Source organism: Melospiza melodia, chromosome 6, assembly GCF_035770615.1.
Source record: "Melospiza melodia melodia isolate bMelMel2 chromosome 6, bMelMel2.pri, whole genome shotgun sequence".
NCBI classification, from domain to species: domain Eukaryota; kingdom Metazoa; phylum Chordata; class Aves; order Passeriformes; family Passerellidae; genus Melospiza; species Melospiza melodia.
In genome coordinates this window covers 5,434,631-5,460,114 of record NC_086199.1, presented here as the reverse complement: position 1 = coordinate 5,460,114, position 25,484 = coordinate 5,434,631, and the positions used below count along the sequence as shown (strand labels likewise).

The following is a 25,484-nucleotide window of genomic DNA, read 5'->3' as shown; positions in this document are numbered from 1 at the left end:
ACTCCTTTTCTTTTTCAGGAAGCAAGGAGTGAGTTTGGCCCCTTCTGCCCTCAGGAGTGGTTGCAGTGTCACCTGTCCCATCTGCAGAGGGGACACAGCTGAAAAATAGTCAGGGGCTGACTTTGGAGTTCTTCCTGGAGTCTTGGTTTGATGGGAGCATAGCAAGGTCACTCAGAGGAGATGCCTGCACTGTGCAAAAGATCAGAACAAAGCCAAGAACAGGGGATTTTCTCCCTAGATAATGGTTTGCTTGGGCAGTGGCTGGGATCAGTGGTGATTACTGCAATAATCCCTCTCACAGTGAACACCATGTTCATACCAGAGCATGACCTTTTTATGACCTTCAGAAATGTCTCAGTAAATCTCACCCCCTCATTCCACAACCTGTGTTATCCATAGCCTGATTATTGGCCTGCTTCACCTCTGGCATCTCTTTCCTTCCCTGATCTTTGTCTCTGTTGATGAAAATTACTCCCCATCTATTGGGTAAGGTCAAACTTTTAATGCAATGTGTCAAAGCATCTTAAACCCAGTAACTGGATGCTCAGAGGGGCTTTTAAAATTGGGTATAGCTCTAAAGTGGGAGGATCACATGTCCTCTCCTGGGACTGCTGTCTACTCCACTGCCTGTGAGTGTTAAGTACTGAGCTATAAAAAATTATAGGCTTTATCCTCCTGTTTTTATATATCTTCCCTTCCAGAGCAAGGGACAGCCTCTGAAGGGCTGCCATCAGTTGCAGCACTCAGACAGAAGTGTAGCTTTCTGACAGATATGACACAAGATGGTGTTTATAAAATCCTCCTGCCAGATCAAGATTACAGAGTGACCAGCAGAAAAACAAACAAACAAACGCCAGAAAGCCACTTGTTTAACTGTATGCAGGGAGCTGATGGTTGTGCCAAATGTTTAAGTGTCAAGGCCATGAGTAGCAAAGTCCAGGCCAAGCACAGAAAGTTGAGAGGTGTCTGTATATTGATATCAGGAGCCCCCAATACAGGGAATAATCTGCTCTGACTCCATGATTCAGAAAGGCTGAACAAATGCTTCATTAAGCTATACTATATTACACTAATACTATATTAAATTACATCCTAAAGAGATTTTGTACTAAAAAGATACTAAAGAAAAACCTGTGACTGTCTCAAACAGCCAGGACACAGCTTTTTTTTCAATTGGCCAAGGAATCAAAACAACCTTCACTGGTGCTCAATAACCAAACCACTTTGGGTGAACATTCTCCATGGCACATTCCACATGTGCAAAATAACAGGAGCAGTGAATAGAGATAGGAATTGTTTTATCTCCTTCTCTGAGGTTCTCACTGCATTCCCCAGGAAAAATCCTGGGAGAGAGAATTATGTCTCTCTCGGTTCAGAGAATGTGAATACCACATCTGTAGACAAACAAGAACCTGCTAACAAGAGGAATGGAGAGAAACGATGAGTTATGTGCAAAGATTTGTCTCTGGGAGTCCACAGCTTCCTATATCCACGTCTGTGCCCATGCCACACCAAGCTGAGCACCCAAAGCTGGCTCAGTTCTGCTCCTGGCAAAGGCTGCAAGGAGACAACTGCCCTTTTCATGACTGATTTTTCTGTTTATTCAGGCACACCTCAAGTGCAGCATCACTCATAGTTTGAACACATTTTAAGAGCCAAAATCTTGACACAGATTCCCTTTTGGTGCCTCTTTGTGTCAGGGATCCATGACTCAGCTTTCAGACAAGGCTGTGACAATGACAACATGATGGTGGCCAGACTTTGCAGATGCCTGGATGCAGGGATGCTTTGCCTGGATATTGCAGGAGATCTGAGAGATGTCATGGACAGAGAAACATCCAGCACCTATGAGATAGCAATGGTGGCTTTTCTGTGGCTGACACAATATACAGTGAGAGGTGATGTTTACTCCAAGCATACAGAAACAGGAAAAAAAACCAAACCCTAAGTCATAAATAATGAAGGGGTGAAAGTCATACAACCTGTAAGGTTTTCTGTAAGTTATTATATATTAATTACATTAATATATAGAATATATATTGATATAATTATAATATAATTAATAGTTAATATAATTCTGATAGTTGTTATTATGTATTAGAATATATTAATTATGTATTAATATATTCATATATTATAATAACATATAATTATATATTAATTATGTAAAATATTGTTATATTAAATTGAATAAATATGTAAATTATTATTCTATTAAAAGATCTTGATTAGAATCACTGAATGGTTTGGGTTAGAAGGGATCTTGTTTCAACCCCCTGCCATGACAGGGACACCTTTTGCTAGACCAGCTGGCCTTGAACACTTCCAGGGATGAGACATCCATTCCAATTCAAGGTTTTAGCTTAGAGAAGTTTATACAGTAGAATACAGATTAGGTGAAGGAAAAATCAAAATATATTTATTTTGTTAACACAGTATATTTTTCTTATTAATGCAGTTTTCTTATAAATCTAGTGTTTTGCAAGGAGCTCCTGGAATGCTTTGTTTTCTGATCTAGGAAAGCTGCTTCTTAACCTCTGTAATGCTCTGTGAGATGGGAATTATATTTTTTCACCAGTTTAATTGATTAATTCATTTGAAGAGTTTGGACTAATTTCAGGTCAGATTTAAATTTAAGATTAAGCTCCAGTGATACAAAATACATTTCTAGGTCTCAATGAGAGGTGGAATACAAATTCCTGAACCTGTTGGCTCTAATTCCTCAGATGTTCAGCAGAACAAGGACTTCCTTGGGTATTGCTATTTGTGTCTGGTAGATACCATGAAGTTAAAATTAATGTATTTGACTGTAGTGATGGGTGGGCATGTGATAGATTTCCACTGGGGATAAAACCTGGAGGTGAGTATTGATTTTCCTGGTGTTTTTCCTTAGCTTCCAAGGGTACACTGCTGATTGGGACATAATAACTATATTGACTGAAAAGGGGATTTATTTCTTTGTTTTCCTTGGGGAGCTGCTGAGTTCATGTCAGTTCAGAACAATATAGAAATTAAGGGACTTGCAGTGATCCAACATTCAATCCAAAGTGCTTGAATTCTCCCCTGAAGGAAGCATCTCGTGTCCTTGTCGCTTCAGCTCTTCATCTTACCTTGGTCGCCACCTTCCTTTGTTTTATTCTTTTGCAGTATATTTTTTTCTAACTCTCCTGACCTTGACACAACGTGGGCAATTTAGTCTGCTATTTTCTTTTTCCAGAGAGATATCACAAATACCCTCTTTCCCCTCTGGCTCTGAGAGCAGCTCAGTGGTTTCATGAGAACTCTTGCGGTGAGAGGTCATTCTGGTGTTCTGGTTCTGCTGTGTTTCATTTGTGCGTGAGAAATACAAACAACTGTGAGGAAAACCCCTAATGCACACAAAAGACAGGTTGGTTTTGTTTCCAGTAATCTCCTGCCCCCACCACAGGTCAGCCTGCCTGTGGTGGGGATACATGGGGATGTCAGGGTTGCTTAAATCACCTGTAGAAATGAAGGTGAAGGTTTGTCTTTTCAGTGGCGATGACCAATTTCACAAGTGCTCTGGGTCTGAGAGGGTCCAGCTGAGCCTAATTTTTGAAAATTTGGCATACAAAGCTACTTGTGCTTCTGACATAGGTGTTTTTCCACTCAAGATGGCTGAGTGATTGTTTCCTGCATGTTCAGGGCTCAGAAGACACAAAACATGACAGATTTGCAGCTACTTTACACAGCAGTGAGGTTTTTGTGGGGAAAAACCCTGCCAGTTTGGTTGCTTTGGTGCCAGAACCTCTCTTTTTGGGGGTTTTGGGGGTTTATCTTCCTTGCAGCTTCTGCCTGACTCCCTGTTTGAGTCTATGCACCCTTTGATATCACTTGCTCAGAGAAACCCTTTCCCAGCTGGTGCCAGGAGATTTTATATGGAATTAGTCCTCCAATCCTTCCCTTCAACTTTCCAATATCACTGGAAAAGATGTACAAGATTTCTCCTAGTTCATATCAAAATAATTCACAGCTCAGTTCATTAGAGTGGAAACTGCACTGTGAGGTGACCTCAGGAGAACTCTGAGCTGGGGTAACTTGAGAGGCATTAAAAGGACCCAGATAATCAGTATTACCTAGGCAAAAACGGGAGATACAAGGCTTCCAAGGCAGCAAATTGAGCTTGCCTTAAGGATTTGTCATTAGGTATCCAGACTGCCAGGTAATGCAGGGATCTCAGTAAAGACTGTCCTCTTTCCAATTGGATCCTTAAGAATAATTTGCCAGGGAAACAGCTTTTACATCATCCATCTGGGATGAGAGCAATACATTTCATACAGATGAGCAAAATGTAATTTTTAAAAAAAACTTCTTGTAGTAATAACATAGTAATAATAATAATAATAATAATAATAATAATAATAATAATAATAATAATAATAATAATAATAATAATGTAATAATAACTTCTATATAGTATAACTTATTATTAACTTTTTTTTTAATAGCTTTTTCATAGCTTCTTATCTTTTGAATAGAAGGTGCAACAAGACTGCAAAATTCAACAGATAAAATGAATTCAGATTTCCAGGGTTTGGTGCCACCGTGGCCTGGCTGGTACAAGCTCTCTTGCCTTGTTTGATGCTGCTTGGGATCCACAGTGGTGTAAGATCAAAATCCATCCTCTGCCAATCCCACAGACACTGTTTTCTGAGCAATTCCCAGGAAAGCAGCCCAGGGTCTCTGCTCACTGAGTGTGTGCTGTTGGCAGAGGCAGACATTGCACAGACAGGATTTTCTGCTCTCTTTTAGGAATAGAGGCAGCTCCTCACAGAGGGGTGTGTGAGGGGGTCCTTGCATGCGTCCTCATGAAATGCTGACAGCATCAACAAGGCAAGGTCTGTATCTCAGCAACCAGCAGGGGAGGGGAGCCTGAAGAAAAGCCAGCAGGGATTAAAAGCCAGGATTTCTGAAGGTTACTTGGTCAGCCAATGTAGCATTGAAACACTGAAACGCAAACAGCTGGGCTTACTTGCTTAGGTTAAGTGTAAGGGTTGCTCCAGAGAATTGGAATTTACTTCCCAAAGAGGGGGAACAGGCTGTCTTCCCTGCTTGCCTGGGATTCCTGCTCTGGAGCTTTGCTGCTGCAGAAACAGGGCCATGTTTCACCCTTAGCTGACAGGGAAAGGCTTATTGCTCCAACCAGGGAGTGGTAAATGAGTGGGATTTAATAAAAGCCGTAGTAGCAATTGTGTCCTCCTGAAATGAGCACTCACCTTACCCTTCATGTGCACACACTGACTCCACTACACGTGCACATCCCTTTTGTCTGGAAAAGCTGCTGAAAAAGGATGATATTGGCTAATTTATTGTGTGAGTAATTGATTTGTTGGGTATGATGAATTGCTTTCACTGCAGGAATACACAACAAAACTGGGAAATTACCTTGGTTTTTTCCTGAATTCTGGTTTGTGAGATCATCCTTATTGCGTGGTTATTGAACTTTATATGCAATAGATGTCTGTAAAAAAAAAGCTGTTTTTTCCTTTATTAACAGAAGCAGCAAGGCATCCAGCAGAATGATCAGCAGCCCACCATTCCTATCAAAGAGGGAATTTCCATATATATTGTTATATTTCCATATAACTATAGCAATGTGCTTTTTACTTGTAGATCTTGCTCCTCCAGCAGCAATGAAGGGGAGATTATGTTGGAATGAAGTTTAAATGGAGAAAAGGACCAAAGAACTGATCCTACGAAGAGCTGAAACAGCTTTGGCATGTGTTTAATGTTGCTGAATTATTCATTGAGCTGGCTGGGCAAAATCGACATTGCAAAAGGAAATAAATCAGGGTGCTGGAGGAAAAATGCTGAAGGATGTGTTAGCGAAATGTCCCCAGTGTCACAGAGCTCACAGGGAATGACCCCACCCTCAAGTGCCTGTGGCTGTCAGGTGGAAGCCTTTTGTACAGGAGGGAGTGGTCTCGGGTTTCTGTGGCTGAAATGGCTCCCGAGGTGTTGCAGTCTTTTTTCTCCCAGCCCCGTAACAGAAGAAGAAGTTGAAATTCCTCGGTTCTGCTTTTCAAGATTGTTTATTTTCTCTTATCCATTACATTTTTTTCTCTGGCCTGCTGAGATCTGTCCAGCAGGTTGACTTGTGGCACAGCAACAGCCCTTGGGGTGATGTTAGCTTTTTATACTAAGAACTACATGTACTTTATTTAGAATAATTTTCCAATACCTATCACCTATGTTAGACAGTCTGTCTCTCTCCTAAACCAATCCAGAAGTGTCACCATCACAGCAGAAGATGGAGGACAAGAATAAGGAGAGGACACTCCCAGATTCCTCCATCTTGCCTCTTGAACCCCCACTCTAAATCCCCCAAATTCTACTTTTTCACCCTGTGACAAATTAAGTATCATCCTACTCAAACTCTTTTCCTTTTAACTCTTCACAAAAAGTTAGTAACTTTTTCCATGGGCTAAAATGGAGGGCACAGGTGTTTTTGACTCCATGCCAAGGTCTCTGAGCCCCTGCCAGGGTCTCGAGTCCTCCAGGGCAGCCAGAGGAATGTCCTGGGTTCTGACAGAATGGATGCTTTGTGTTTTGGCTGTGCACACAGCAGTGACTTTAGTGATGTCTGTGGTCCCAGACCAGCTCAGTTTGGGATGTGAGACGTTCTCTTCGAGGGCAGGCATTGCAAAGAGCTGGCAGTGGCCACCAGGCCACTGCTTGGGGTCACAGGGGCTGATGGGGCATCTCACAGAGCCCGTGGAGATGTGCAGAGTGAAAGACTGACCTGTGTCAAACACACCTGTCTGGAGACCATGCCATGTCTCATCCCTTTTAAAGGAGTTTTGCTTCTTTATCTTCCTGCACCCCTTGTTAGGTTATTTCAGTGCCTTCCCTCAGTGCTTCCTCGCCAGGTGAGAGGCCCTTTCCTGTCTGCAGCTATTCCCCCTCTTCCCTCCACTTCAAATCCCACAGAAAGAGAGCAGCAATGGCTCACCAAACCATCTGTGTTGCTACAACCCACAGCAGCGGCTGAGAGGAGTGTCTGGATGAGCAGTGGTCACTTGGCTCATGCTTGGTGCTACATGTAAGGGGTTAAAAAGATCAATGTGATAATTCTGGCCCCACAGACCTGCCTGTGCTGCGGTTTGGATCCTGCCTGGGGAGCAGAATCATTTCCTGGCACCTCTGTGTCTGCTAAGAGTAGAAATGTTGCCTCAAACACTGTGTAAATATCTCTGTTACATATAGCTGTGCTCTCCTGGGTATTCTGCACGGAAATATTCAGAGCACTTGGCTTCAGCTCCTGTTGCTGCTGCACTGATTTGGAGATGCTGGCAGATGAGATTTTCAGGATTCATTCAGATGAGAGCTTTGCTTTTGCCCTGTGGGCAAAGCTGGAGTTCAGAGCTGCAGACTCTATTTGTGGGTTTGAGTCAGGCATAGAACCATAACATACCTGTATGTAAAACCCTCTACTGGAGTTTTTAAATTAACTGTAGGGGTTTGAATCTTTCCAGAAAGGTGAGATTGCAACACACTTTCAGCTGTCACCCCCACAGGATCTCACTTCTGCTGACCAAAGTGAAAAAGCTGTAAAATGCTGAGGTATCCCCTGTGCACCCTTTCAGCATATTTTGACCCAAAATAGGATGTAAATATTTACTGGAATTGTGTATCAGAGGGCACCCAGGGATCTGCATTTGGATAATCTGCATTGCAAGGGAAGTCAAGGGAATAGCAGATGACTTTGAAAGGCTGCAGTGCTGGATGTGTTTCTTAACATGCACAAATTGCTCCCTGATTTCTCAGGAAAAAGAAATCTCTGGGCTGATTATTGTTTTTAGATCTTATTTTAAATGTAGCGCCTGGAGACCCAGTCAAGATCAGGCTCTTTTGTTAGCCAAGATAAGAACAAGCAGTAAGGTCCTTTCCTTGGAGAGGCTGCAGGATGAATTTCACTGTGAAGAGGATTATTAAATGCAGGAATTATCACTTTTTTGCGTTGTCTGAGGGTCAGCTCTGCTTTGCCTGCTGCCTGCTCCTCTTTTCAGTCCCCTCACAATGGTGTTACCCTTTGGGTGGAGTGGTGGGTGGAAGGGTGAGGATGAGGGGAGAAAAATCAGGGGTCTGCTCTGCTTTCATCTCAAACCTTTTCCCTGCTTAGATGCATCTGAAAAGTGAGAATTGGCAGACTCAGGTGTTAGTGAGTCACTGCATGCCTGACAATGCCAGTGCACCCCAAGAGCATCTGTCCCATCACAGAGAGGAAGGATGGGGAGATGTGCCTGACATTTGTTCTATAACACAGCCATCCAGAAGTTTGCCCACTGATGTTGAACAGAGAGATGTCTCTCCTCCTTTTCAGGAGGCTGTTTTGGCCCATTGCCTGCAGGTAACATAAACACAGGACATTACTGCCAATCCCCACACCCAGGTCTCTGATCAGTCTGATTCAAAGCTGCTCCCATTCCCATTTTATTTGAACTCAGCTTTAAATATAGCTCACAGAGAAGGATGCAGTAGGTTTGGTGGGAGGTGAAGCAGAGGCAGCCCCTGGGATCACAAGATTCCTCCTGCCACATACTATAAATGCTGCTTTTGCCAGGCATTAGAGGAAAGGAACAACACAAGGGCCTGAGGACCAAGTGCTCTGCTTTAATTATCCATCTTTAGCAGCAGCTGTAATTATTTAAGAGCCTGACATGTTAACTGCTGGCCAGTTTCTTTCCTTGATTGCTACCATCCAGTGTCCTGCTCTTTTTGCTCTTGGGCCAAAGCAGAGCTCTTCTCCATCAAGCCAGCTCCTACCCTTTCCCATCCAGGCCTCCTGGACCTCCTCTCCAGGCCTGTTCATACCAAGCCAGGCAGGGCTTTGCTGCTGGTGTTCATCCCAAGTTTGTGCTGGGTTTCCCATCAATTTTCCCCTGAGTCTGACTCAGATGTTTCATACAATACATTCACAGGAGCAGCTCCCACTGGCAGTGCCAGCATGCCTTACTATCATCCCCATTTCTCCCTGAGAGGCACAGGCCTTGTTTACTCCTCTTTTAATAACACAGATGGTTTTAATAGTTCTCTGCCTTCGCCCCCACTTCTTTCTCCTTGCCTGTAGTCTGTTTAAAGCTTCCTCCTAAGTGATGGCTTTGTCACTTAATCTCATTAAAACTTCTCTCCATTGAACTCCATGAGCTGCTTATCAGACCGTAAGCCTAATCTCCCATTTGTAATTAATTTGTTCTGTGCCTCCTACAAATTTGGCATCATTAGATAATGGCATCACCCTCAAGGTCACTGATACACCACGAGGTAAACATCCATGGCTCCAGCACAGGCTGCCCTGCTGGCCTCCTCCTTCCTCCTCCTCCCTTTGACACACAGCTTGATTTTATTGACATGTTTCTCCCTTTCCCTCAGCCAATTTCTGATGATGCTTCCTGCCCAGCCTGTGCTGCTGTGTGACTGCAGATCAATATCTCTGGCTGTCTGCAAGCAAATGCTTTTCTGATACCCTCCTAGTGCAGGCTCATCCACACCAGTTTTCTGCTCACCTTTCAGTTCCTTCCTACTTGCTCCAAGAACTTATTTACAGTGTTCTTCCTTCCCTTCCATGTTTTTAAAACTTGCAGAGCCTTTTCACAGAATCCTAGAATCACAGAATAATTGGGTTTGGAAGGGACCTTAAAGATGTACCAATTCCAACTCCCTGCCTTGGCCAGGGACTCCTTCCACTAGACCAGGTTGCCCAAAATCCCTTTCAGCTTGGACTTGAACACTCTTGGAGTTGGGAATAGGATACAGGAGCCTTTCACCTTCAGGCTTTTGGGCCCAGTGGACACTCAGTGGCTCACTTATCAATAGCATAGGTAGAAACAACCCACAAATAATTATTACGGTTCAATCAAAGCATAATAATGCACAAACCATTGTTATGATTTGACATCTGTATTTTTGAAAAAAAAGGAAAAATCCCAGATTATCACAGCTCATGGCACCAGCCAGTACCACCAGGTGATTTCTACTGTTAGATGAAGAATACTAAGCACCAATTAGAGGTGAAAACCAATCCAGTGCACCCTCCCTTTAAGCCATGTGTTTACAGATTTCTAAAGGAAGAAGAATACCTTCTGTGGTACTCCCATCTGCTCACTGAGATTTGCTGATATTGAGTTCTCTGGGACCTTTGCAGGCTCTGGAAATAGGGTCAGTCCTGGTACAAGCTCAATCTTTTCATTATTTCCAGTAGATTTATTTTCATCTCTCATATTTCCCTGTTTGGATGTAGTTTCTAAGAAACTCAAATGGATTTGAGCCATTCTTGCAATTTTTTCTGTTCTCTGCCTGAAAATAATCTACTAAACTTAGGTCATAGATGCACACAGAGCTGTCATTAGATCATAGGTATTGTTATTCAATACAGTATTGACCACAGTATTCAGAAATTCAGCATTCAGGCAGCTACAGAACTGGGGGGAGGAAATCTCCCAAACACAAAAAAAAACCTCAAGATTTTTAATTCACTGGAGTCTGCAACTGTTTTCTAATTAGCAGTTTTGTAAGTGTACCTAATTTTTCTTGCCTGATAGTCAAGAAAGAAAAGAAACCCAGACCTACTGGTGAGAGCTTCTGCAGCCTTTTGGGACAAGGCAGGCTGCTGTAAAAGAGATATATGTTTTTCTGAGGGGGCTAAGTGCAGGAAGGACATTTTGCATCTGATCCTGTAGTGGCTGCACACAGATCAGCCCTGGTGCCTTGCTGGGAGCTGGCACCAGGTAGATCCAGCTCAGTCACTCATGAGCAGCAACAATCAGGTCACCCAGTGCCACATTTTGGCCAAGAGGCAGCTTTTACCTGGGGATAAAGGGTTATTACTCCCAGTGAAATGTTCCGGTGTCTTGGTTTGGAAAGACAGGAGTCTGCTGAGGAAGGCAGGAGCCTCCCCTGAAATGGAGAATGTAAACCCTCCCCACCCCTCCAAATTGTTATAAATTTTAAATTAAGGGGCTCTCAGGCAAAAATATGGGAGCAGGAAATAACAGTTCTTTAACAGGGAAGCCAAAAATAAAAGGATAAAATAAGCAATGCAGTACACTGGAACAACACTGACAGAGTCAGAACACAACATGACACCCTGTGGGTCAGGGTGTTGGCAGCAGTCCCATTGGAATTGTGGCTCAGCCCTCCTGCAGTGTCAGGGGTGGTTCTGCTGGAGCAGGGATCCTGTAGAGAAGGATGTCTTCTTCCTCTGAAGATCCAGTGGAAGAAGAGGCAGCTGCTGTTCCTCTGGGGAATCCAGTGGAGAAGCCGTGCAGTTATTCCAGGATCTCCAGATTATATCTGGGTAGGAATGCTTGGCTCCTCCCTCTGGGCTCACATCTCCCAATGGGATGCTGTAGTTCTTATCAGCCATGCAGTGACATTCAACAGCTGTTATCAGCAGATGTCCCTTCCCGAGGGAGGAGTGATTGTGGTCACTCAAAGAGAGAGATAAGGCAAACTGCCCACTTGACAAAAGACAACTGCCATACAGATGGTAATTGAAAACATCTTGCCTTGCAACCTGGAACAGCCTGGCTCAGCAGCAAGATGTATTTGCAGATGGCTGGAGAACTGTTAGGAGCTGTGTGTTTGCTGTGGATGCAAGGATGCTGCAAGATGCTCGTTTAAGGCCAGGAAAACTTCATGGTTACAGTCAGAAACAGGTTTATGCTCAAAGGACATGGTGATAAGACAAGTGACTGACTGACAGGTTGACTTCAGGAGTCTCACTCCTGAGATCAGAGTCAGGTTTTATCAGCAGATGAACCTTTCCTAAACAATCTGTATTTCCTAAACCATCCTGGATTTGGTCTCTTTCCCTCCTCTAAACCATGCTGAAAACACATTTTATTCCATTTATGTAACTGCCTTTGTGTGCTGTACTGCCATTCTCACTGTGTGCTCACACAGTCACTACACCATTGTGACCAACAAAAGAGCAAAAATCATTTTATTTGGCATTTACTCTGTTTCCTCTGAGAATGAGCCCAAGTTTGGCTTTGTTCAGCTGTGATGCTCTTGAACCCCTGTCCCTGAAGAGAATGTTGCAGCACTAAATACCAGATATCTACCATCAAAAGGAATGTTAAAAAATTCAGGTGTTTTTTATTTTTAATGATCCATTTATCTTTTCAGGCTCGTGAGCAGGCAGTGAGATTGCTGTGATTTGCAGCCACAGGCTGCCCGTTTCCTCCTCTGCTTCCATGGAAACACATGTTGGATGAGGCAGAACCAGGCACAGGCTTAAAGTACATGATTTCCAAACTATTTGCTTTTCCTTGCAAGGAGTCCTTTACCTCCTGTTTTTACAAAACTCTGTGTGAGGAGGAAATGTCTCTAGGGAGAGGCAGCTTTTTGAGGTGTGTGACTGGTGTTGATGCACAGGTTTGAAAGTATAATAATCCCTGAGCATGCGAACATGCTGCTCAGAGGTGAAATGCATGAGACAGAGCAGGGACAGTGCATTCTGCAGCTGGTGTCACTCTGGCTGTGGCATTTGGGATCAGAAGAGTTCTGCTTTTATGTCAATTCTTTGCTTTACATTCATCTCCTCCCTGGAGAGGTGAAGATTGCACCTTCTTCTGCACTTCAGGACCCCAAAGATACCCAATTTGCACATGTAACAGCTCCTTGTGTTCTCTGGGCAGCCCCTCTCTTCCCTAGTACAAACCTCTCTCCCCAGAGTGAAAAATCAGATTATTTTCAGTTTGATGGTAAAATGAGGGAGGGCTGGGAAAAGGGCAGCAGCTCACACAGAGCTGTGTGCCATAGCTCAGTACAACTCTCTGGTGTGTTCTGTGTGGGGAGCTCATTCAGAAAGAAATTGTAGGAGAAAATGGATCTAAAGTGACAGCCACCAGCTCTCCCTACTCCTCACATGCAGTGGTCTCCTATTAGAAGGGCTCTCACCCTGCAGGGCCACCAGCTTGCTCTGCCCCCCAGTGCCAAGCTGGAACCCCACTGCCATGGGAGCCTGATCCTGCTGTGGTGGCTGAGTTTGCAGGATCTGAGCCTCACCCCTGGCAAATGCACACCTGGTGTCTTCTAGTTGACTCCTATTTGTCAGTAAGAGGGGGGAAAAACACCCTTTTAGATGTGGTGACTCTAATGAGGCACTGAGGGAAATGAGTTGCTGAGTGCTACATTTGCAGGATATCATTCCTGCATGGAAAAGAAATGTATTTTATCTTCCATCACCTGCAAAGCGTTCATATTTTGAAGGCTGCTGGTGTCGTCTGTGGCAGCCTAAGCACAAAGCAGGGCAGAAACCTTTTTTACAGAACAAACCCCAGGCCACACCCTTTCAGCTGCAGGAGAGGGTGGAAGCCTCATCACAAAGCCCTGTCTCAGGCATCAAGAAGTAAAAGTGAATGTCACTCCATGCTGTCTGATGATTCCACAAGATTCACACTAATCAGAGCCCTTCATTAATTATTTAGCTTCAGGGAAATGTGCCAAAGGGTTCTGACACTTGGGATGTGCAAAGTAATTGCCACGTTTACTTCCCAGCTAATGGGGAGGCCAAAATAAATTGTACCCGGCTGAATGGCTTTGTGTGTGTGGGCAGGGGCAGGACCTTCCTGCCCTGGCATGTGATTCCATCCATACCTCAGGGCCCACAGAGCTTCCCAATGTCTCAAAGAGCTCAGGGCTGTCCCCCTGTGTGTCAGTGGGGGCTGGACATGTCCCCACGCTCATCTCCATCCTCCCCTCCATGCATCATGTCCCCATGTGCCTTCTGCCCACTCCAGGGCTGCTCCAGCCAGCAAGGGGGCTGCTGGTGGGTTTGTTCTGAGTTGCCAGAGCAGGGCTGGACCCTCTGTTGGGAGCAGAGCAGAGCCACGTCCTGCACAGGGGGCTCTGCTCCCTCCTGCCTGCCCAACACGTGGTGCCCAGCCAGCAGCTCCCCCTGCTCCACAATAAGTAGGTCTCCACTGCAGGTTTGCAACCTGAGAAAAACAAACAAATGCAGAGCAGCGTGGCTATATTTATCTGAAATTTAGAAGCTGTGCTTCACAGGGAACTTTGATCATTTTAAATGTCAGGCAGTCTGGGAAAAGAATGAGGGGGGGGGAAAAAAGCGCAGTTAAAAAGAAAGTGTTTTGGGAAAGGTAAGAGCTGCTGCTGCTGCTGCTTCCAAAACAAAGTCCTTCTCTTCTGGCTCCTGTTATTAATGATCCTAATCTTGAGGGCTAATGTATCTCAGCATCAAGCTGGGGGTACCCAGAGCTTGAGGTTTCCAAACCCCACAGGTGCTGAGGACCTGCTGGACTCAGAGTCCTGCCCGGAATTCAGCAGGAGCTGATCACATCCCTTGCACCTGTGAAAGAGGAGGTTCATACAAAACAAAATACACCAATTGAGCTTGAGAGTTGGGGTTTTTTTTTTTTTGTTTGCAAACCAAAATAAGATTGTGGTTTTCTTGAATTTATAATAATTTGAAATTAATGTCCATGCCATTATGGTTTATCTCTGATTCATCTGCAAGACATTAATTTTAAGTACCTGGCATTTGAAATTCAAGAACCTCACATGGGCCAGAAGGGATATTGTGCTTTGGATCCCTGGGGGGATTTATTAAGAATGAACTAACTGATATAATACAATGAGGTATTTGGTGGTACCTGTCTCAGTCAGGGAGTTTCATCAAAGCCCCATGTACTTAAATGTTTGCAAGGAGGGAAACACTTTAGAAAAGCAGTTCTGAAATCCCAGCAGACCTTTGGTGAATCTTGCCCAGACCTATTTTACTATTCTCTTTGGAAACCCCCCATTTCTGCAAAAGCCAAACCTGTTGCAAGGGAATTCACTATTAATGCAGAATATGTAGTACAATTCCTTCCACCTCACACTGCTCGTGTGCAGTGCTCTGGGATACAGCTATTTCTGGATCTCTGCAAATCTGCAGCTACCCTGAAATTCCTGATGCTTCTACCATATCCACATGCTGTGGTTAAATGTGCTTCCAATCAGGAAAACACCTTCCCTTAGTTTAGTTTTGTCCAGTGGACTTTCAAGTTACTTATTAATTGATAATTTTGGAAAAATAACTCTGTTTTTCATGTATCTAATCAAAGCCACCCTATACCTTCTATTTTGCTCACCCTCATCCCAGGACAGAGAGCTGTCAGTCCTTCTGCAGAAGCAATCAGGAAAATGTGGGTTGTGGTGTTTAACAGTATTGTCAGGGAAATCTGAATTCCTCAGGGTTTTTTTTTTTTTGGTTTTCTAAGTGTGAAATAGTTTTGCTGATCTATCTTTAATCCTTTAGCCTTGAGAATGGGAAATTAAATTGTCTTTTCCCAGATACTTGATGTCAGCATCCAAATCAGGATTTTGTCATTGTGTGCAGAGAGGGAGTGAGGTTATATGATAGCCAAGTGCTCAGAGATAGGATCTGCTCTTCAGAGAGAAACCCATTTCCACAAATTCAGTGGGTTCAACTGGGTCCTCCATTTTTTCTTCTTTTCTCTTCTCTTTTTCCTCCTTTTGCATGTGTTTGCATAAGATAACGAGTTTTAGGGATGACTGATCTTAAGTTCCTAATGAGCTGGCTCCAGGGTGTGGATTTTCATGGCATATTCTGCTGATTGGATGCTGGCAATCCAGCTTGCTTGACCTTGCTTATGGTATCTTCCATAAGATATATACATGTCATCTGTCCTCTTTCCTCTGCCCCATGTGAGGGGATGTGCTGGGGCAGGGCCAGCCCCCCACTACTCAAACCATTTCTGCTTTTCTCTGTTGCTTCATTTCCAGCCCATGTCCTAAAATGCCACACTAAACAATTTTCCTTGTTTGTTTCCCCAACAAACACAACTCTGACCGCTTTTCAGCCAACACTTCTGGCACATCATTTCCTGATCTAATTCTTCTAATTGCCCTAGAGGCCTATAATAGCATTTAAAACTCAGAGTGCTGCTTTGCCCTCCACAGCATTTCTGCAGCAGTGCCCACACAGACTCTCAGCAGAACCCTGCCCTGTTCTCTCCTTGTTTTCCCCTTCTCACAGCCTTGCACTGGCACTTCTGCCTTACACATCACTATTTCATGTCCTTCATTGGTCCTTTTGGGTTCTTTTCCTCTTGGGGCTTTAGCTGGTCTGAGTGACTCTGAGATGTGTTAGAAAGTCTCTTTTCCCAGCCCAGCAGTCGAAGAAGGAGTCAGAGCTCTTCTGGTCTCGTTCTCAAGGTTGTTTATTGTCTCAAGGTCCATTCAGCAGGTCAAACAGAAGCACACTGACACCCTCAGGGTGGTGTTATCTTTTTATACTAAAAACTACGTGTACATTATTTACAATAACTTCTCAATACCCATCACCTCTGTTAGACAGTGAGCTTCTACTCTAAACCAATCTAAAAGTGCCAACATCACAGCAGAAGATGGAGGCCGAGAAGAAGAAGGAGAAAGGCTGGACACGCCCAGATTCCTCCATCTTGCCTCCTGAACTCCCATTCTAAAGATCCCAAAAATCTATTTTTCACCCTGTGACAAACTAATTATTATTCTGCTTAGACTTTTGTGGCTTGAAGATCCTCATATAAGGTTGGTAACTTTTTCCATGGGTCATAATCAAAGTCATAGGTGTCTGGGGTCTGTCCCAGGGTCTCTAAGCCCCCTGGCAGGGGTCCTGGCAATCCAGGACAGCCAGAGGGGTGTCCTGAATTCCCACATTTTCCCCCACTTTGTGCCACGCAGCACTGCTGGCATTGCTGCAATAAGCAGCCCCACTGCCTCCTCCATCCCTTCTGCAAGCACTGCAGGCTGTGTTTGCTCAGGACAGGATCAGCTGTTTCTTCACCTCCCCCTGCCCACCCTTTCCTTCCTTTCTCTGCAAGCTCAGCCAGGATTTCCCCATATTAACATCCAGCTTTGCAGGGGCTGGGCATGACTGGAGCTGTCCCTTTGCAGAGAGCACCTTGGTGCCCAGGTGTTTCCCACCCATGGTAGCAGGCTGTTGAATCCAGCAGTGTTGGTGCTTTGCCTCTGTTTTCCAGGGAAAGCTGGGGTTGCCATGGCAATGGTGTGCCGGCCAGGGCTGCAGCATCCCCACACCTCCACCAGGAACCAGCCTGCCCTCCCTGCAGGCCAGGGTGGGGGATGTGAAAATGCCCGTGCTGAGATGCTTGAAGCAGCTCTCCAGCATGGTGAGAAGCTCAGGCCCTAATGGGGAGCACCTTTCCCCAAGGAATATTATTTTTTGGGCACATCTGAAGCTGGGGAAAGGGCCTTGATCTATATTAAATTATTCTGCACCTTCTCCCCTGGCCTGGATTGGGCTGGCAGCAGGAGTGCCAGGCACTGGAGCAGAGGAACCAGCAGAAATGCTGCAAAGCACAGCTCATTCTCAAGCACTCCTGGCTGCTTATGAGCATCCCAAACTCAATTAAGGGCTTGTGGCACTGCTGCAAATGTGGCCTCAGTCTGCTGAGCCTCTGCCTGCAGGCTGTTGGTTTAATTTGCAGTCACATTTGCAAAATTTGTAGCTGCATTTGGCACTTGGGCAGAGCATCCCAGCCTCTGAATCAGCACCTGGAGCTTCAAAATTTGGGCCTGATCCCAGCAGAGCCAGAGCAAAGGGTGGCCCTGCAAGCTGGGAGCAAAGCTTTGGCATTTTTTTGTGGGAACATCTTTCCTGGGGTGCACCAGAGCTGCCTGAGCTCAGGACTGGGATGTGCAGAGGAGCCAAGGACAGGACAGGACCTCTCCTTGGTGGCTTGTGTGGCACAGCCTCACTTCCCCAGCTCAGGCACTGGACAACAAACATTGCTTCGAGAATTTGCTGAAAATGCATCATCATCATCATCTCTTTGGAGCATGCTTGGCCAAATAAAAGAGTCCTCTGTGCCCCTTGCACAACACCAGAGGGGATTTCACCATTCCAGGAGCAGTGCAACCCAAATTCATCTTCACCACCTCGCTTCACCTCCCCTGGTGCAGGAATGGCAGCCAGCAACACCAGCCTTGCAAGTTGTGCTGCAAAAACGAGCAAGGCTCCTCTGCTGGAGCTGCAGATGTTGTGCTGGGTGCTGCAGAAACAAAGCTCAAAAAAGCAGACCATGCCCCAAATTTAAATAGACCAAGCAGAGCCAGAGACCTCAGAGAGGAGATTCCCAAGGTCACGTAGTAGGGAGCCTGTGGCAGATGTGGGGACTGAGCAGAGATCTCCTGAGGTTCAGCCACGCTGTGGTCTCAGGACTCTCTTCTCTTTTGTCTTCCAGTACATTAAGAAGATCAGTTAATGAAATAGAATTAATAATGCCAGCTGCAGCACCAGCAATGCTGTAGGAGAGAAAAATTTCACAGAACAGGCTTAAAAAACAGAAGGCTTGAAAAGGGTAATAAGCTGGAAGCACTTCCTTTGCAATGGAGGAGTGCAGGAGGTCAGGGAGAGTTTTTAGGGCCTTTTCAGCTTTACTGATCAAATCTTAAAGGAGGAATGAAGATGCAGCAAGTACCTCCCCCAGAGGAGAGAAACTCATGATTTTAAGGTTCCCAGCAACTGTAAAAAGTAGTCCCACTGGAAAGAATCAAAAGACTTTTCTAGGTCAATGGCAGGAATAGAGCCTTTATTTCTATGAACCTCGCAGTTCAAAAATAACATTAAAGAACCAAGAGCAATTATCCACCTCTGAAGAGGCAGGAGTAAATCAAAACTGATTGTTGTGTGTTAGTTGTGCTGCTGCCTGCAGGAACCAGGGAGCTCAGATGGCACCACAGCAGTCCTGGCCATCTCTGGCATGGCTGCTGGAGAAGGTCTGTGCCATGTTCACTGAGGCACATCAGAGGCTCAAAACCCAAAATTGTTTCTTAACAACAAGGTTGAATCTAAGGAGTTCCCCCAAAAGGCTTATTTACTAGGATTCAATGAAAGAGCACCTCATTCCCAGGGAAGGAGGCAAGCACAAAGCTTGTCTCACCTGGGTCTTTCACCAACTCATGTGGCTCATGTCAATGACTTGCTGCTGAAAATCTTATGATAATAAGGCCTTATAATACAGTTATATGCAGTTATTATACAGTTATAGATGGTTATAGTTATCTGTAGTTATTATATAATCCTTTTATACTGTTGGGACTCTTGAACTTGGAGAAGGAGAGATCTCAGAGCACCTTCCAGTGCCTAAAGGGGGCTGACAAGAGAGCTGGAGAGAGATTTTGGGCAAGGGCATGGAGTGATAGGAGAAAGGGGAATGGCTTTATCTGACAGAAGGCAGGTTTAGATCAGATATTAAGAATAAATTCTTCCCTGTGAGGGTGATGAGGCCTGGCACAGGCTGCCAAGGAAAGCTGTGGCTGCCCCATCCCTGAAGTGTCCAAGGCCAGGTTAGATGGGGCTCTGAACAGCCTGGGATAGTGAAAGATGTCCTTGCCCATGGCACAGGTTGGGAACTGGATGATCTTTAAGGTCCCTTCTAATTTACACTTCTGTGATTAGATATATCCATTTATATCTATATATAGATATATGCATCAATAATCTCAGCCCTTGGGCAAAGATGGGTATGAAGAACAGTTTTGCTGAGCAGAAAGTGAAACAGAGGGAGCAGAGCAGAAGCTTAGCACGTCTCAAAATCACACCTCTTGTCCTTGTGAACAATCCAAATATTTGGACTGATGATTTTTAAAAAACCCTATAAATCCAGACATTTCAAGACTTAAAAAGAAATTGCAGGGAGGCTGGAACATTATGTGACGTGCCCGGACATGGGGCTTCTTTTGTTGTGATTGTTCAGCTTCAGACTTCAATTCTGTCAGCTTAAGACCATATTGTCTTTTTTTACCAGCTTATTGATTCCTTTTGTGGTCTGAAGACCTGAGAAAAAAGGTAATTCATCACTGCATTACATCTTCTAAGAGAAAGTAGCAAAGACCTGGGGCAAAAGAGAGCAAGGACAGAGCTGTCTATGTGTTTGCTGCACTGTGAGAAGTGATGGACCCGAAACAGCCATCAGCATCTCCCAGCTCATGGCCTTGCCATTTCAGCTGCCTCTGAGCAGCTCTGCAGACCAGAAAATGTGCAAGAATGAGCACAAGACAGTGAAAAGGATGAGAGCAGAGCCAAGATTTGGCCCATCCTTCTGCTATTGACAGCTTCCTCACGAAAATGTAATTGCTGGCTGCCCTTGCTTGGAGTGCTCAGGCAAAAAATTCCCCGTTGCTCTTTAGAGCTTCGAGACATATTAATGCAACTTTTAAAATAGCATCCTCTCTATTTTTGTTGCTAATGCTAAGAACAAATTAGCTTAGAAAAACAACCCGAATGATCTCCCTTAATGCTATTGTTCTCCTGAAGTGCTAAGTGTCAGGATCTTTCAGCACCACGCTGCAGATCTGGCGCTGCCCTCAATGTGTCCCACAGAGCCTTGACGTGGAGTGATGCAGGAAAACACAGTCAGTCCAAAGTGCCTTCAAAGTCACTGCTCTCCAAACAGCGGTTTTCAGCTCTGTCTGTGGATTTTTAATCATTACATCACCTTTGAAACCAACTGAAACCAGCTGACTTCCACCCCTGCCCTCCAACAGGGTTGTTAAGGGATGGCCCCAAATTTTAGTTCCTGTGGTAGAACAGTGGGTGCTTCTGAGCTCTTATGGACTGTTAGGGTCCATTCGAGGATATTTACCTAAAAAGCCTTAAATGTTGCTAACTCTGACCTCATCAGAGCTCATCAGTGGTGCACAGGTGGTCTGGGTCACCGTGGAAGGACCTTTGGAGGGCAACAAGGCAGGGCTGGAGTGCCAGTCCTGCTGCAGGATTCCCTGTGTCCCTGCAGGAGCACATCCCTGGATGCCACACACCATGTCAGGGTGTCCCTGTCCTCTGCAGAGATACAGTCTGCACCTCAGTTGGCCATCCAGATGTGGGTGCCCCATGCCTGCAATTGTTAAAGGCCAGATTGGATGGAGCTTTGAGAAACCTTGTCTAGTGGAGGGCATCCCTGCCCATGGGCAAAGGGTTTGGAACTGGATGAGCTTTCAGGTCCCTTCCAGCCCAAACCATTCAATGATTCTATGATTTTGTGATCCCTGTTGGAGTTGGAGGATGGAAAGGAATGAGGCAGACAGCAATACCCTACACACGTGTTCACTTGTCCAGTGGTTCCCTGCAATGATCCCATGGGTACCTTGATTTTATTGAGTGCTTACCCCACACATCCTGCATGAACAGATCATCATCTCCAGCAGAGCTATGGAACAGGCAAGTGCTGATGAGCCCTTTTGGCTTGTGGCTGTGCCATCAACACTGAGCTTCATGTGACCTCACTAACACATCTTAAGATCTGTAACAATTTCAGTAACATCCACAGCAGAAGGAGGCTCCCAATGGACAGTGCTCTGAAGGGAGGCAAATTCCACTCACTGCTTTTCATCCTGCTCCTGCTTGCTCATGATCACAGGAAAGTTCCCTCCAACACTCAATTTCCTCCAGCTGATGCCAAGATCTCTGTGTGTGTCTCACCCTTTTCAGATCCAGGCAGTGCAATGTTTATTTGTGCCTTCCAGGTTTAATTCTGTGGCAAAGAAGCAGTTCTTAACCTCAGGATTGATGGCCAAGTGCTCAGTCCTAATTCTGTCTCACTACTTACTGAATGCATAATTCAAAATTTCATTGCGGAAATGCATTTTTTTATCAATGGCCATTTTAGTGCTGGAACCACCCCGTGCTGATTGGGATTTTGTGCAATTTCTGTATCACACACACAGTTGCTTCTGTCCCCCACCTGCCTCAGGTCCTGGGACAATTGAGTGCACACTGGAAGCTCTCCTTAGCCCGTGTGCATTTTCTAAGTGTCTTCATCTCACTGTTCCAGTTGAGTTCTGTCTCTAACACAAATGCAGTGTTCTTGTTACTGCTGGTAAAGTGATGGGTTCTGGTGCCTGTGGATTAAAATAGTTCTGGAAGTAGTGTGGGAGAGTCCAATCACATGGGCCAGGTCTGAAGAGACACTTTCCCAAAGGGGAGTAAGAATTTAAACAGGAAGCCTGATGGTGTGGTTCCTTTTGCTAGCCTGGAAGAGGGAATGAAGGTGAGAAAAGCCTGAGGTGAGAAAAATTTCTACAAACAATGAAGGCAAGGAGAAATCATTATTGGGATGTTAAATGTACATGGACCACTCTTCTGTCCAAAGGGAATTTGTCCTTCATACTTGACTGAGAAATTTGGGTTACAGAGAGACCAAACAGAGATATTTTGCTGTGTTGCTGGTGGCACACATCCAGTAGCCACAAATTTTACCTATGTACCATGTTTGGGGTGTCACTGGCTATTCCAGGGACAAGGATGCAGAAGTTTTATGTGAATTATGTCTCTGTTTTATACACACTGCTTGTAAATACTTCATATTATGGCTTGGTGCTGAGAACCCCATTGTAGAGCTGCAAAGGGTTTGCAGGGCAAAATGTACCAATAGGGAAATTTCCTGCTCTTGCAAAGGGTCTAAACCAATCAGTCCATGATTAAAAATCACCCCTTAGAAAGCTCTTTCTTCCTTCTTTTTGTTCAAACAAAGCCAGGAAGAACACAAAATCCAAGTTTGTAACATTATAGATGGTTTAATCTTACTATATGCAATGGCAGCTGAAGCCAGTTCTGTCCCACTTAGTTAAGGATTTCCCTGACAGGGGAATGAAGATGCTGGGTTCAAGCCTTAGCAAATGTTTTTGGGGATCTCAGGGATGGTTTATAAACAGGAACAATAGCTGTTGGCCTCTCTAATTCCAGCAGAGTTTCCTAGGTAAAGAGTAAGATGGTGAATTTCCTTAAATTTTGGCTTTCTTCTATAAGATGAGTTACCTGAGGGAAGGATAAGTGACCTACTGCTGCCATTTGGAGGAGATATCTGTTAACTCAGGTATTAAAGACCTTTTATTTTTGGAGCTAAAAGGGCAGAGGGGCTCAAACTCTATTCCCCATGCTGATGAGTATGTGACCCACTGTGTCTGTGTTGGTGCTTGTTTCCACATAAAAAAGCAAAATTCAGAAAAACGCTGCTGAAGTGAAATTATTTTATGAACTGTCACGATCTAAAGGTTTAAGTCCAGCCTCAGAACTGAGAGGTGCCCAGCTGGGGTCATTCTGCCCAAAATGACTGGACACAGTCTGATATAGTGGTCACTCTTCAATGAAATGGGGTGATTTGTTGGGGAGTTTGATATTCCTAGGCACCCCAAAGTCTGGAAATGCAAACAGATTGAGTGGTAAAAGACTTTCTTCCCCAGTGTTTGCCAAGTATGACCATTGGATGGTTGTGATGTCTCTGCAAGGCTATTCATAAAAGTTTATTGGTGGGGAAACTGAGGCAGAGGCTGTGTCCTGCTAGGGAAGGAGTGGTAGGGCCCATGTTAAAATTTAGCTATTAGTGTGCCTTTCCCAAATTGCCCTGTATTCCTGCACTCTTACACCTCAAATCCTGATTTATGCAGCATTTTGGGCAACGAGAGGAGGCAGCACACCCAAACCTGGTGCACCTGGGGGTCCTCAGCATCCTGGTGTGGCAGGGCTTGGCATGGGGGGCCACAAGGGTCACCCCACGCCTGCAGGGTTTTCAAAAAATATATAGTAAAATATATAGTAAAATAAGGGCTGCTCTGCAGGGCTTGGAGCCTGACCTTGTTTATTTTCCTGCCTGCTCCCCGACCCCACCCAGCTGGGCAGAGGAGAGGTAGGCATGAAAGCCTGGAGGGGTTGTGGTGTGAAAGAATAAAAAAAAAAAGGAAAAAAAAAAAAAGAAAAAAATTAAGAAAATACCAGATTCCATCACTGTCAAGAAATTTCTGGAACAGCCACAACCGTACTGACACACAGGCAACACTGCTCAACCCCCCCTCCTCTATTTACCCGCACCCAATTTGCTTTTATTTCTTCGCCATCAGGTCGCCTTTAACCATTTCCACGGCTTAGCCGGGCTAAGCCGCCCGAGCCGAAGCTTTTGATTTGAAAAGGGCCCCGCATCCCCTTTTCAAAAGGAGCCTGCTCCCTGGGGCAGCCACATCACACTGCTGATTTGCTGCAGTGGAGACCGCAGCGCGTACAATATGCCCTCCCCCTCCGCCCGTGCTGCTGACAGCATCAGTCCGGAGCCGAGCGGGGAGGCGGCCGCGGTACCCGGCAGCGCGCCCATGCTCGGGGATGCCTGACTGCTAACGCAGAGCCTCCGGAACAGCGCGACCGGCCAGCCCCGAGCCCCCCGAGATGCAAGCCAGTGCCGACTCCACCAAGATGGACTGTCTCTGGAGCAACTGGAAATGTCAGGGTATTCTATCTGTTCTGGTGTTGCATGCTAGGGCTGCATGGCAGAGGAGGCAAAGGCAGGATCCGTGCGTTTTCGCATTGTTCACCTGTGCGGGCCTTTGCATGCTGTTTCTTCTCCCTCCTCCTCCTCCGCGAAGCTTTTCTTTGGGGGTAATTTAAGAAAGAAAGCAAGATTAAAAGCCCCTATTTCTGATTTCTGTTCTTGGAATGCATTTCTCCCATCCGCAGGTGTCTCACCCTGAAAGCATCCAGGATACAGGTCCTGCTCATCCCCAGAGCATCCGCCCTTGCCTTAGCGGCGTCATTCCCCATGCCCGGCTCTCTCCATCGGGATGTCTCTGGCACGATTTCCCACCTTTCGGGCATTATGATTTCCCACCTTTGGGGCTTTAGGGAAGCCGGGTGGCGGTGCTTTGGAGCCCGCTGGGGCTGGGAGGTGGTGGCGTTGGGCTCCCGGGTGCCTCCTGCCCACGGACACACCCAGAGCCTTGTGTCACACAAAGAAAACGCAGCTCCGGCAAGGAGGGCGGCAGAGCCGGGCATGGCCCCCCGCTTCCTACTTGGCTCTAGGATTTTTTATTTTTTTTCTTTTAAACCCACATTAATCCTTTAATTATGCTCCCGAACACTGGTTTCGGGGGGTGGAATATTGCGGGGATGTTGTCTCGCTGCCGCGGAGGCGGGAGGGAACAATGGCATCTCCCTTTTGGGTTGATTTTTCAGCGTGTTTGGAGCGGGTCGGTGTCTGCGCTGGGTGGGGCTGGCCACCTTCCCGGGTGCCTTGGACAGCTTTTCAGCCATTTTTAGTCGGCTTCACACTTCCCAGCCAGCATCCAGCCTTTGTTTTGATAAAAGACAGTCTCCGTGACGCTGCTCTGGTGGGCAGATTAGAGGCAGAAATGCTCGCGGCTGATGCTGCCGGGCACGATGGGGCTGCTTCGGGCAGGCTTTGTTCGGATGTATTTTTGTAATTTTGAGGTGCATGTTTACGCTGAAGAGTCAGCTCATGGTGCTGATGCTCACAGCAGGGTCCCTGGGAGAGAGATTACTCCATGGCATCATCTCATTAAAGGGTCCAGGATGCTCGCAGGCATAGTTTCATAAACGCAGCTCGATGCAACAGAAGCTGAAAAACCTTCCTAAAGTGTTTTTTAGGGAGGGGTGGGGATGGAGAGACTTTTCAGATGCCTGTCTCTAGGGAGCTCGATATTTTTGCAAT

General features: G+C 45.5%; 1 protein-coding gene across 2 annotated transcripts in view; it reads left to right on the top strand.

Moving 5' to 3' along the window:
* Window positions 1-25,484, top strand: part of RTN1 (reticulon 1) — a 126,762-nt gene that overhangs the window by 83,789 nt on the left and 17,489 nt on the right. Inside the window, exon 1 of one of the 2 annotated variants that reach the window (XM_063159739.1) lies at window positions 24,074-24,266. The exons of the other annotated variant lie outside the window; for it this stretch is intronic. Within the exon in view, the coding sequence (XP_063015809.1) occupies window positions 24,206-24,266 (61 nt within the window). The 5' untranslated portion in view covers window positions 24,074-24,205. Of the gene's footprint in view, window positions 1-24,073; window positions 24,267-25,484 lie in introns of those variants that run through there. 2 annotated transcript variants of the gene reach the window in all.